The following is a 14,148-nucleotide window of genomic DNA, read 5'->3' on the forward strand; positions in this document are numbered from 1 at the left end:
CTCTGTCTGCAGACCAAGATGGTTGTTGCGTGTTGTTTCTGGTTTCACGCTGGTCCCTGTGTAAACCAATGTGAGTCGGTGGTTGTAGCATAGTTTCTGGTTTTAATTCTCTAGATATCACTTCAGGGGATTGAATCCTGTCCCTGTTACCTGTTGGCGGTGAAGGTTCATTCTATATCTCTGTTCTCCAGATTCCTCACTAACTGACAGCGGCAGCAGGAACCACTCCTCCCTCACCGCTCCAGACGAGTTCCTGACCCAGATGAACCGGTTACCTGGGGAGACCCCGTCCTCCACCCGGCCGGCCCGGGAGACCCAGGAGCCCTCCGACTTCCTGTCCAGCTCCAGCCCCCACCACAGCGACCAGTGCGCCACAGGGTTCAAGATCAACAAACAGATCCCCTACATCCCTCCGGTGAAGCACCCCATCCCGTGTAAGGCCAGCGCCCACTCCGAGGCGTCTCCGATGTGTGTGGAGGAGAAGGAGGAGGTCCGCCCCCTCTACTCGTACCAGAAGGCCACGTCGATGGGCCTGGAGGAGGAGGCCCGCCCCCTCTACTCGTACGAGAAGGCCACGTCGATGGGCCTGGAGGAGGCCCGCCCCCTCTACTCGTACGAGAAGGCCACGGCGATGGGCCTGGAGGAGGCGGACCTCGACGGCTTCCCGTTCGGGAACAGGAAGATCACTCAGAGCAGGAAGAAGTACAGCAGCATCAACAAGGTAGAGAACAACTGTCTCTCCATCCTGCAGAACCACAGGACCTTCTCGCTGTGCTACTCGGAGCTGAGGAAGGTCTCGGGGAAGACTGAGGTGGAGATCAGTCACAAGGACTGCAGCAGCTCCAGCCTGAGGACCTCCCACCTGGAGGAGGAACGCCAAGACGACAGGATCCACCAGATCGGTGAGGACGAGGACGAGGAGGAGGAGGAGGAGATAGAGGTGGAGGAGGAGGAAGGAGATGTCGGGGAACTCAAGATAAGGTACGAGGATTACCAGGACAACAAGAGGACCATGGTGGCCCAGCAGGAAGCCCACTACAAGTTCTTCCCCAGTGTCATCCTCTCCAACTGTCTGACCCGGAAGAAGGCGGGCACCCCCAAACCAGGGGAGGCTGAGGAGGTGGAGCTGCCGGTACCCCGCCGGTCCAGACTGAAGCTGAGCAAGCGAAGGTCTGGATCTCCAGCCCAGAGGAGCAAGGCGAATGCAGTGGAAAGCCCTGAGCAGCATTCCTCCAATAGCCTCACCGGAAGCCAATTCACCAACATTCTGCCATTGAGCACAGACACAGAAATGACCGACACCAAGGGTAGTCTCTTCACAGAAACCCTGCCAGAGCCCGTCCAAGATGGGCCAGGGATAGTGCCAACCATTAAGGAGGAGCTGGTTGTTGAAGAACGGCACGTAGATGACTGTAAGGACACTCTGTCGCCGTCCCCCGCCCCTAACCCCTTCACTGATGCTATTGTGTCTGATCTGGCTCTGTCCACCCTGGAGGAGAAGCCTTCACCCCTGGGAGAGCCTCCGTCCTCAGTCACCAAACCCTCAGGGATGATCAACAGCAAGTACACGTTGAGAACCAAACGCAAAAAGAGCCTGGACAGCGAGGAAGGAGAGCCAACAGGAGCACCTGGACTCAAGAACGCCGTCTCCGTTAAGGAGCAACCTGTGGTGAGCGCTCCCGAGCCCAAGAACCAGAAACGCCGCAAGAAGGAACCTCCGATCATCATCAAGTACATCATCATCAACCGCTTCAAGGGACAGAAGAACATGCTGGTGAAGATGGCGAAGGTGAGCGTTGCTGAACCGGTGGTCTTGTTGACCTCGGACAAACTGGAGCAGTACAGCAAACTAGCCCCTCTGAAACAGTTCTGGCCCAAGGTACCGGAATCCTCCGCTATCAAGTTTCCCATGTCGGAGCCAAAGGCCAAGAAACAACCCAGACGAAAGGCCAGGGCCGCTGCCACGGCCAAGAAGACGGGCAGCACCTCCCCCAGACCTCCAGTCAGGCCTGGAGGCAGACCGGGGGGACGGGTGAACAGAGGTAAGGTCCCGAGGCCTTCCCTGGTCCCGCCAAACCCCTGCTACGCCGAGCAGGCGGACGACCACGACTCAGAGTACAACGACGTGATGCTGGAACTCGGCTACCTATCCGAGAGGTGCGCCAGCCCGGCGGACTCTACCCCGCCTCGCTGCTGGTCGCCTAGCGACCCTCTGATGGATACAGGACCCTCAGGTCAGCTGATCAACCCCCTCAGTGACCCTTGTCTCAGTTGGGCTCCTCCAGACCTACCGGCTGAGCCGCGACGGTCTCAGACGCTCTGCCGTACTCAAAGTGCTAAACCTAAGAAGTCCCCGAAAGCTAAGCGAAGAGTTGCCAGTGCTGCTAGTGAGCCCCCCGAAGGGGAAGGGGGCCAAGCCACAACCGAAAGGACGAGACCAGCGACCAGCCTGACCTTGAGGAGGAGGAGGAGGAAAGCGGCTGGAGGAGACGAAGAAACTGCAGACAACAGCGGTTCAACAACTCGTACGAGAGCCAGAAAAGCACCGAAAAAGAAAGGTCAAGATCCCAAAGACTGTGAGACCTCCCAGCTCCTCTTCTCCGACGATGAGCAGCACCCGGCGGAGACGTCCTCCCAGGGGGTCCCTTCCTCTCAGCAGCCTGTCGGCACAGCCAGCCAGGCCTGCTCCCACGGCCTGCCGGCTCCAGGCTCCCCCAGGCTCCTCGACGACCCCAAGGCTGAGGACCTGGAGACGTCCATCATGGAGGTCAACCAGGGGGAGGCACCGGGGCTCCAGAGGTCCAGCCCGGCGGCTGCGGTTAAGGCAGAGGCTGATCCTGTGACATGCACGACTCCCCGGATTACGCCTCTACCTGAACCTTCACAGGAAGGCCGTAAGGCTCACACTCCAGCAGCAAACCCCCCACAATCCCCTGCCTCCAGGAACGGGCAGATACCCACGCTGTCGGTGACCCCGTCCGGGCTGGAGGTCCTGAAGAAGCTGCTCCAGAAGAGGCAGCGGGCCCAGGCCCTTCCTCTGCAGACGGTGGGGGTGCAGAGCTCCACAGGTCCTGCTGCAGCAGCCCCTACAGACCCCACCACCAGGCCCCAGAGATCAAGGAGGGCTGCCTCCACCAAGTCCAAGAACCCTCAGCCAACCACGCGCAAGAGACCCAGGAACGGCAAGGCCAAGGGAGGCAGCCAGCCACAGCTCCCCGTGAAGCAGGAGGCCGACGTGTCTGAGGACAGCCCCGTCTTCCTGTCCGACCCGGGGCTGGACAGTTGCCACTTGATCGAGGACAGCATGTCTCCGGACCTTCCCCACAACTACAACTTTGACATCAACGCCATCGACCAGGCCGAGTTCTCCAGCCCCTACAGCGGCAGCCATTTTGTGCTCGGCGACAAGAACCTTCCGGTGAAGTTCCTCAGCGACGTCAGCCTGGAGGGCGTGCCCGCTCTGAACCTGAGGCTCTCGTCCTCGGGGGAGGAGCCCGCGGAGGCGTCCCATTGGCAGAGGGAGGAGCGAAAGAGCCCTGACCTCTTCGAGACCTCGGAGAACGGGGACACCGTATCCAACCAGCTGTCCGGGAGAGAATGGGGCTCCTCCGGGGGGAAGGGCCGCGGCCTCAGCCCCTTCCAGGACTTCCAGTGCGACCGTAAAGAGTTCCTCCTGTCCTCCCTGGAGCCGGTCCAGCCCCGGGCCCTGACCTCAGCCTCCTTCGCGGACGGCGAGAGCTCGCCCCCCGGGGACCTGCCGGAGGCGGGCGACGCCCTGACCACCACCACCCCCGGCAGCTCGCCGTGCTCCGTCAGCTCCCAGGGCCGGCTCCGGGGCGCCGGGGGCGGGGCCCACGTCCTCAAGCCCCTGATGTCCCCGCCCAGCCGGGACGAGGTCCTCAGCTCCCTGCTGGACCTGCAGCTGACGGAGACCGCCTTCAAGGAACCCTTCTGCAGCGACCCCGCCGACGCCCCCGCCACAACCATGTAAGACCCCCGCTGGACTGTTGGCACACCGCCGTTAAAGGTGCAGTGGGGGGGATCGAACAGCTGCTCTAGACGGGTTACTATTAACATGTAGCTATTAAAGGTGCAGTGGGTGGGATTGACCAGCTGCTCTAGACTAACATGTAGCTATTAAAGGTGCAGTGGGTGGGATTGACCAGCTGCTCTAGACTAACATGTAGCTATTAAAGGTGCAGTGGGTGGGATTGACCAGCTGCTCTAGACTAACATGTAGCTATTAAAGGTGCAGTGGGGGGGATCGAACAGCTGCTCTAGACTAACATGTAGCTATTAAAGGTGCAGTGGGTGGGATTGACCAGCTGCTCTAGACTAACATGTAGCTTGTATCAACATAGACTAACATGTAGCTTGTATCAGCATGTATCAACATTTATAAAGTTATGCTAACCCCACCAGGATCTGTCACCAAAAACTGAATATGCATCATTACAATAAACCTAAAACGAGATGTTGAGGTCACCCTTAATGTTTTAGATATTGTTTAGTGTATTATATGCCATTTAGGCATGTGTCCACTGTTTGCTGCTTTTGATATCTTCCATTATGAGCAGTTACATCATAGACATACATACATCCTCTCTCTCTGAGTGTGTTCTATACCCCACTCTGCTGACGTAGTGCCTGTGTGTCTCCTCTCTCTCTGAGTGTGTTCTATACCCCACTCTGCTGATGAGGTGCCTGTGTGTCTCCTCTCTCTCCGAGTGTGTTCTATACCCCACTCTGCTGATGAGGTGCCTGTGTGTCTCCTCTCTCTCTGAGTGTGTTCTATACCCCACTCTGCTGACGTAGTGCCTGTGTGTCTCCTCTCTCTCTGTGTCTTCTGTACCCCACTCTGCTGACGTAGTGCCTGTGTGTCTCCTCTCTCTCTCTCTGAGTGTGTTCTATACCCCACTCTGCTGACGTAGTGCCTGTGTGTCTCCTCTCTCTCTGAGTGTGTTCTATACCCCACTCTGCTGATGAGGTGCCTGTGTGTCTCCTCTCTCTGAGTGTGTTCTGTACCCCACTCTGCTGACGTAGTGCCTGTGTGTCTCCTCTCTCTCTGAGTGTGTTCTATACCCCACTCTGCTGATGAGGTGCCTGTGTGTCTCCTCTCTCTCTCTCTGAGTGTGTTCTATACCCCACTCTGCTGACGTAGTGCCTGTGTGTCTCCTCTCTCTCTGAGTGTGTTCTATACCCCACTCTGCTGACGTAGTGCCTGTGTGTCTCCTCTCTCTCTGAGTCTGTTCTATACCCCACTCTGCTGATGAGGTGCCTGTGTGTCTCCTCTCTCTCTGAGTGTGTTCTGTACCCCACTCTGCTGACGTAGTGCCTGTGTGTCTCCTCTCTCTCTCTGAGTGTGTTCTGTACCCCACTCTGCTGACGTAGTGCCTGTGTGTCTCCTCTCTCTCTGTGTCTTCTGTACCCCACTCTGCTGACGTAGAGCCTGTGTGTCTCCTCTCTCTCTGAGTGTGTTCTATACCCCACTCTGCTGATGAGGTGCCTGTGTGTCTCCTCTCTCTCTGAGTGTGTTCTGTACCCCACTCTGCTGACGTAGTGCCTGTGTGTCTCCTCTCTCTCTGAGTGTGTTCTGTACCCCACTCTGCTGACGTAGTGCCTGTGTGTCTCCTCTCTCTCTGAGTGTGTTCTATACCCCACTCTGCTGACGTAGTGCCTGTGTGTCTCCTCTCTCTCTGAGTGTGTTCTGTACCCCACTCTGCTGACGTAGTGCCTGTGTGTCTCCTCTCTCTCTGAGTGTGTTCTGTACCCCACTCTGCTGACGTAGTGCCTGTGTGTCTCCTCTCTCTCTGTGTCTTCTGTACCCCACTCTGCTGACGTAGTGCCTGTGTGTCTCCTCTCTCTCTGAGTGTGTTCTATACCCCACTCTGCTGACGTAGTGCCTGTGTGTCTCCTCTCTCTCTGAGTGTGTTCTGTACCCCACTCTGCTGACGTAGTGCCTGTGTGTCTCCTCTCTCTCTGTGTCTTCTGTACCTCGTCCCCAGGGAGGTGGGAGGTCGTCGGCTGGAGGTGGGCACCACCCTGGCCCGGGACCTCCCAGAGGCCACGGGGGAGCTCTCCCAGGAGGGGCTCGCCTTCTGGAAGACCGCCTTCTCCGCCATGACCCGCACCCCCTCCGCACCCCACCCCCAGGCGGCCCCCGCCACCCCCGGGCCCTGGCCCGAGCCCGCGGGGGACCGCAAGACGGTGCTGCTGCCGTGCCGGACGGCCCCCAGCCCGGCCTCGGTCCGCCTGTGGCTGGAGGCCCGGCGGCAGTACCAGCGCCTGCAGGGAGCGAGGGGGGGGGAGGCCTCCACCGGGGAGAGGGCCCCCACCGGGGCCCCCAGGAGCCGGAGGACCCCCCCGAAGCTCCTGGTCCGGGGCCCGGCCCCGCCCAGCCCGGGGGCCCCGCAGACACAGGGCCCCGCCCAGGAGGGGGGAGGAGGACCCCAGGGCTCCCCAGAGTCCCCCGACCTCCCCCCCTGGCAGGACCCCTGCCAGCCCCCCGCAGCCCCCCAGGAGGAGGAGGAGGAGTGGGAGGACGGCAGCGGGCTGAGTGTCTCCCCGGAGGGCTGCGGCGCGCCCCTCAGTCCGTCTCCCTTCCCCCGGGGGAGGCAGGAGGCCGGGAGGACCCCCCCCCCCTCCCTCCACAGCACCCCCGTAGTGAGGAGGCGCGGGGGGAGGCGCCGGGGGGAGCTGGTGTGCAGCACGCCCCTGGCTGACGGTACGACCTCATGAGTCCGGTTATGGCGGCGTGTGGCTCAGGGGGTGGGGTGGTCGGCTGGTCACCGGGAGGTCGCCGGTTCGATCCCCGGCACCTCCTAGCGGAGTGTGGAGGTGTCCCTGAGCGAGACGCCTCACCCTGCCTGCCCCTGACCAGCCGGCTGTCGCCCTGCGTGGCTGACAACGCCGTCGGTGTGTGGATGTGTGATGAATGGGTGAATGTGAGGCAATACTGTACAGCGCTTTGAGCTAATGAGTTCATGTTCTGCCCCTCCCTGTTTCAGAGGAACTGTCCAATCCGCTGCGACGGAGGCGTGGCCAAGCAGAGCCATTGAGGAGGGTGTTGCTGACCACCCAAATTAAGGTCAGCTGACCTCTGACCCTCCTGCTCCCTACTAGTGGTATATAGTACTAGTCTGCACTGATGGTATATAGTACTAGTCTGCCCTGATGGTATATAGTACTAGTCTGCACTGATGGTATATAGTACTAGTCTGCCCTGATGGTATATAGTACTAGTCTGCACTGATGGTATATAGTACTAGTCTGCACTGATGGTATATAGTACTAGTCTGCACTGATGGTATATAGTACTAGTCTGCCCTGATGGTATATAGTACTAGTCTGCACTGATGGTATATAGTACTAGTCTGCACTGATGGTATATAGTACTAGTCTGCACTGATGGTATATTGTACTAGTCTGCACTGATGGTATATAGTACTAGTCTGCCCTGATGGTATATAGTACTAGTCTGCACTGATGGTATATAGTACTAGTCTGCATTGATGGTATATAGTACTAGTCTGCACTGATGGTATATAGTACTAGTCTGCACTGATGGTATATAGTACTAGTCTGCACTGATGGTATATAGTACTAGTCTGCACTGATGGTATATACTACAGGTGTTTTAGTACACTTTGGTATTTGTGTGTTGTGATGGTCTGATGATATATAGTGTGTATACTGATGGTATATAGTATATGTATACTGATTGTATATATAGTATGTGTGTTCTGATGGTTTGATGGTCTGATGGTATATAGTATGTGGTTGGTATGTAGTGGTGAACACTGATGTGTGTACTGGTATATAGTCCAGGTGTTGGGGTACTGATGGTATATAGTCCAGGTGTTGGGGTACTGATGGTATATAGTCCAGGTGTTGGGGTGTGTACTGATGGTATATAGTCCAGGTGTTGGGGTGTGTACTGATGGTATACAGTCCAGGTGTTGGGGTGTGTACTGATGGTATACAGTCCAGGTGTTGGGGTACTGATGGTATACAGTCCAGGTGTTGGGGTGTGTACTGATGGTATACAGTCCAGGTGTTGGGGTACTGATGGTATATAGTCCAGGTGTTGGGGTACTGATGGTATATAGTCCAGGTGTTGGGGTACTGATGGTATATAGTCCAGGTGTTGGGGTGTGTACTGATGGTATATAGTCCAGGTGTTGGGGTACTGATGGTATATAGTCCAGGTGTTGGGGTGTGTACTGATGGTATATAGTCCAGGTGTTGGGGTACTGATGGTATATAGTCCAGGTGTTGGGGTACTGATGGTATATAGTCCAGGTGTTGGGGTACTGATGGTATATAGTCCAGGTGTTGGGGTACTGATGGTATACAGTCCAGGTGTTGGGGTGTGTACTGATGGTATATAGTCCAGGTGTTGGGGTGTGTACTGATGGTATACAGTCCAGGTGTTGGGGTGTGTACTGATGGTATACTGGTGTAACAGAACCAGTTTGCGGCCCTGGCTGAGCCCCAGCAGCCGGACCAGAAGGAGACCTCTGGTATCGAAGGGCCCAGCTTCTCCAACTCCTACGGCTTCAAAGTCAGCATGCAGAACCTCCAGGAGGCCAAGGCTCTGCATGAGGTGACCTCACTCACTCACTCACTCACTCACTCACTCACTCACTCACTCACTCACTCACTCACTCACTCACTCACTCACTCACTCACTCACTCACTCACTCACTCACTCACTCACTCACTCACTCACTCACTCACTATACTTATACGTCTTAGAGACATACCGTTTGTGGCTGGTTCCACTGGTTAGTTTGACGAGTCCTACATGATCGTTCTACTGGCGTGTGAGACAAGTTCAACTGTTTTGTGATAATATTTATACTGGTTAGCGAGACTAGTTATACTGGTTAGCGAGACTAGTTATACTGGTTAGTGAGACTAGTTATACTGGTTAGCTGGTAAATGAGACTAGTTATACTGGTTAGTGAGACTAGTTTAACTGGTTACTGAGACTAGTTGAACTGGTTAGCTGGTTAGTGAGACTAGTTGTTGTGGTTGTGTTGCAGGTCCAGTACCTGACCCTCATGGGCCTGGAGGTCCACTGGTCAGTGAGACTAGTTGAACTGGTTACTGAGTCTAGTTGAACTGGTTACTGAGACTAGTTATACTGGTTACTGAGACTAGTTGTGGTGGTTGTGCTGCAGGTCCAGTACCTGACCCTCATGGGCCTGGAGGTCCACGCCCGGTCCCGCCGGGACCTGGAGGCGGACCCTGAGTTCGACCCCATCTGCGCCCTCTTTTACTGTTTCCATAGCGACGCCCCCCTGCCGGGCGCCACCGCCCACCAGCTGACCGGCGCCATCGTGGTGGCGGAGGACACGGGTGAGGATGTACACACAGACGAGGATAACATATAGATATACAGAGTTAATACAGGGGACACTGAGGATGAACACACAGACGTAGATAACATATAGATATACAGAGTTAATACAGGGGACACGGTGAGGATGAACACACAGACGTAGATAACATATAGATATACAGAGTTAATACAGGGGACACTGAGGATGAACACACAGACGTAGATAACATATAGATATACAGAGTTAATACAGGGGACACTGAGGATGAACACACAGACGAGGATAACATATAGATATACAGAGTTAATACAGGGGACACTGAGGATGAACACACAGACGTAGATAACATATAGATATACAGAGTTAATACAGGGGACACTGAGGATGAACACACAGACGTAGATAACATATAGATATACAGAGTTAATACAGGGGACACTGAGGATGAACACACAGACGTAGATAACATATAGATATACAGAGTTAATACAGGGGACACTGAGGATGAACACACAGACGTAGATAACATATAGATATACAGAGTTAATACAGGGGACACTGAGGATGAACACACAGACGAGGATAACATATAGATATACAGAGTTAATACAGGGGACACTGAGGATGTACACACAGACGTAGATAACATATAGATATACAGAGTTAATACAGGGGACACTGAGGATGAACACACAGACGTAGATAACGTATAGATATACAGAGTTAATACAGGGGACACTGAGGATGAACACACAGACGAGGATAACATATAGATATACAGAGTTAATACAGGGGACACTGAGGATGTACACACAGACGTAGATAACATAGATATACAGAGTTAGTACAGGGGACACTGAGGATGTACACACAGACGTAGATAACATATAGATATACAGAGTTAATACAGGGGACACTGAGGATGTACACACAGACGTAGATAACATAGATATACAGAGTTAGTACAGGGGACACTGAGGATGTACACACAGACGTAGATAACATATAGATATACAGAGTTAATACAGGGGACACTGAGGATGAACACACAGACGTAGATAACATATAGATATACAGAGTTAATACAGGGGACACTGAGGATGAACACACAGACGTAGATAACATATAGATATACAGAGTTAATACAGGGGACACTGAGGATGAACACACAGACGTAGATAACATATAGATATACAGAGTTAATACAGGGGACACTGAGGATGTACACACAGACGTAGATAACGTATAGATATACAGAGTTAATACAGGCTCCATCGACCCAGGTGAGAACACACACTGACCCATGTGAGCGTGCCCATGATGATATATATATATCCATACTGTCTGTAGATGGGTAGATATGTTCAGTGTCCCGTGTGTCCCCAGAACGCCAGAGGAAGGCCCCCCTGCTGGTCCGATCGGGCGTCACAGGCCTGCCGGTCACCTACGCCGCCGACGAGAAGAAGCTTCTGGACGAGCTGCTGCTGTTAGTGAGGAGGTGGGTTGATGTTACCTGGGAGGTGTGTGTGTGTGTGTGTGTGTGTGTGTGTGTGTGTGTGTGTGTGTGTGTGTGTGTGTGTGTGTGTGTGTGTGTGTGTGTGTGTGTGTGTGTGTGTGTGTGTGTGTGTGTGTGTGTGTGTGTGTGTGTGTGTGTGTGTTGTCGCCTGATGCCTTGTGTTTAATCGGTCCTGAAGGTTTTGGGTTCTTGACTGCTCTCCTTATATGGTGTTTCCTGTCCATGTCAGGTTTGACCCAGACATCCTGATTGGCTACGAGGTGCAGATGCGTTCGTGGGGGTACCTGCTGCAGAGGGCGTCGGCCCTGGGGAAGGACCTCTGCCAGAGGCTGTCCCGCATCCCTGGTGAGACAACCCCTACCTAGCCCTGGGTGTGTTGGGGTACAGGTGTTGGGGTACAGGTGTTGGGGTACAGGTGTTGGGGTACAGGTGTTAGGGTACAGGTGTTGGGGTACAGGTGTTGGGGTACAGGTATTAAGCCGTACATGTGTCAGTTCTAGGGGTTGGATATAGATGTTATGGTACAGGTGTGTCAGTTCTAGGGGTTGGATATAGATGTTATGGTACAGGTGTGTCAGTTCTAGGGGTTGGCTATAGATGTTATGGTACAGGTGTGTCAGCCTCTATCTGTCTTTCTGTCTCCAGGTGACAGTAAGGAGAACCGCTTCCATGCGGCCCGTGACGAATACGGGGCCGACACCATGTCGGAGATCAACATCATCGGACGCATTACCCTCAACCTGTGGAGGATCATGAAGACTGAGGTACCTTAACCCTAACCCTTAACCCCTAACCTTTACCCTAACCTTTACCCTCAACCTGTGGAGGATCATGAAGACTGAGATACCTTAACCCTAACCCTTAACCCCTAACCTTTACCCTCAACCTGTGGAGGATCATGAAGACTGAGGTACCTTAACCCTTAACCCTTAACCCTAACCTTTACCCTCAACCTGTGGAGGATCATGAAGACTGAGGTACCTTAACCCTTAACCCTTAACCCTAACCTTTACCCTTAACCTGTGGAGGATCATGCCGACGAGGTTCACACCCTAACCCTAACCCTTAGCCCTAACCCTTAACACTGGCCCTTACCCTTAGCCTTGAACCCTGACCCCCTGGAACCATGCCTTGATCAGACACACCGCTCCATAAGCAAAGAGTAGAGTTGGACTTCAATTCATTACTCTAAAATAACTCGACCTACCTTTACCTACCTATGTTATATACACACACACACACACACACACACACACACACACACACACACACACACACACACACACACACACACACACACACACACACACACACAGAGATAGTTATATGCTGTATATGGATTATAACTATATGTTGGGACTTCTGTTTGCAGGTGACTCTGAACAACTACAGCTTTGAGAACGTGGCGTTCCACGTCCTCCACCAGCGGTTCCCGCTCTACAGCGGCCGCACGCTGTCCGACTGGTTCGACCACCACACTGACCTCTACAGGTGGGTCCCGGAGCAGCAGCCACTCAACAGCCACGTCCTCACATGTCTAGTGTAGCTTCACTGTACTGCTCCAGTACTCATCGTATCCCTGTGTGTCTGCTTCCTGTCTGTGCTGCACTTCCTGTATGTCTTCTTCCTGTATTTCTACTATTCCTTTTGTATGTTTTACTTTCTGTATTTCTTCTTCCTGTGTGTCTGCTACTTCCTGTGTGTCTGCTTCCGATGTGTCTGCTGCCTGTATGTCTGCTGCATGTGTGTCTGCTACTTCCTGTGTGTCTGCTTCCTGTATGTTTGCTTCCTGTGTGTCTGCCTACTGTATGACTGCCTCTACTTCCTGTGTGTCTGTTTCCTGTATGTTTGCTTCCTGTGTGTCTGCCTACTGTATGACTGCCTCTGCTTCCTGTGTGTCTGCTTCCTGTACGTTTGCTTCCTGTGTGTCTGCCTACTGTATGATGGCCTCTGCTTCCTGTGTGTCCCCTCCCACTTCCTGTCAGGTGGAAGGTGGTGGACCACTACGTGAGCCGGCTGAGGGGCAGCATGCAGCTGCTGCAGCAGCAGGACATCGTGGGGCGCACCAGCGAGCTCGCCCGCGTCTTCGGCATCCAGTTCTACCACGTCCTGACCCGCGGCTCACAGGTACCGGCCAATCACAGCCCTCCCTGCTGGGACCAGCCAATCACAGCCCACCGTGCTCTGGGTCCGGGGAGGCGGGGCTCTGGGTTGTCATGTAGAACTGAACGCCCTCAATGTGAAGTTCATTTAATGTACAATATTCAAGAACAAATAGCGGACGTTGGTGGGTGGGAAACGGGTCACCCAGTTTGTGTGTAAACACTGAGTATCCTGCTTCTGAACGGGTCTCCCAGTCAGGGGAGACTACTGGTCCCACAGGAGGCTCACGTTGATTGGAAGACATTATGTCCACACCCTCTTCGTACTGAGCGGTCAGTAGGCTCACCGACCGGGGGGTTGGCTCTGATTGGTTCCCGCTGGCTCCTCCCCCTCCAGTACCGGGTGGAGTCCATGATGCTGCGGCTGGCCAAGCCGCTGAACTACATCGCGGTGTCGCCCAGCGTGGAGCAGCGGGCGCAGCAGAGGGCTCCCCAGTGCATCCCGCTGGTCATGGAGCCCGAGTCGCGCTTCTACAGCAGCTGTGTGCTGGTGCTGGACTTCCAGTCGCTCTACCCCTCCATCGTCATCGCCTACAACTACTGCTACTCCACCTGCCTGGGCACCGTGGGCAGCCTGGGCACGTAAGGCCCACACACACACCCTAACCCTAACCCTACAACTACTGCTACTCCACCTGCCTGGGCACCGTGGGCAGCCTGGGCACGTAAGGCCCACACCCTAACCCTAACCCTAACCCTAACCCTACAACTACTGCTACTCCACCTGCCTGGGCACCGTGGGCAGCCTGGGCACGTAAGGCCCACACTCACACCCTAACCCTAACCCTAACCCTACAACTACTGCTACTCCACCTGCCTGGGCGCCGTGGGCAGCCTGGGCACGTAAGGCCCACACGCCCACGCCACCGTCATGGACGGAGACGAGGGACCCATCACAGATGTTCACCTTGTCATGTGTAGATCCAATGGATTTTATCTTATTATAAATATATCAAGTTTATACATCCTATATGTTTAGATCAAATATATACATTACCTTACATAGATATTTATTTATCTAATATATACACATCTTATTATAATGCAATACAACTTTATTAATCCCACTAGGGACAATTTGTTTGATTGATTTATTGTATATAGATCAAATATATACATCATC

At 54.1% G+C, this 14,148-nt stretch overlaps 1 protein-coding gene across 1 annotated transcript in view; it reads left to right on the forward strand.

Moving 5' to 3' along the window:
• rev3l (REV3 like, DNA directed polymerase zeta catalytic subunit) overlaps positions 1 to 14,148 on the forward strand; it is a 36,594-nt gene that overhangs the window by 13,973 nt on the left and 8,473 nt on the right. The window contains exons 13-23 of the mRNA XM_056581687.1: positions 192 to 3,987; positions 6,006 to 6,724; positions 7,008 to 7,087; positions 8,468 to 8,605; positions 9,186 to 9,363; positions 10,734 to 10,845; positions 11,093 to 11,208; positions 11,509 to 11,627; positions 12,236 to 12,354; positions 12,849 to 12,990; positions 13,363 to 13,607. Coding sequence (XP_056437662.1) covers positions 192 to 3,987; positions 6,006 to 6,724; positions 7,008 to 7,087; positions 8,468 to 8,605; positions 9,186 to 9,363; positions 10,734 to 10,845; positions 11,093 to 11,208; positions 11,509 to 11,627; positions 12,236 to 12,354; positions 12,849 to 12,990; positions 13,363 to 13,607 — 5,764 coding nt within the window. The remainder of the gene's footprint in view (positions 1 to 191; positions 3,988 to 6,005; positions 6,725 to 7,007; positions 7,088 to 8,467; positions 8,606 to 9,185; positions 9,364 to 10,733; positions 10,846 to 11,092; positions 11,209 to 11,508; positions 11,628 to 12,235; positions 12,355 to 12,848; positions 12,991 to 13,362; positions 13,608 to 14,148) is intronic.

The sequence above is a fragment of the Gadus chalcogrammus genome, chromosome 21, assembly GCF_026213295.1.
Source record: "Gadus chalcogrammus isolate NIFS_2021 chromosome 21, NIFS_Gcha_1.0, whole genome shotgun sequence".
NCBI lineage: Eukaryota > Metazoa > Chordata > Actinopteri > Gadiformes > Gadidae > Gadus > Gadus chalcogrammus.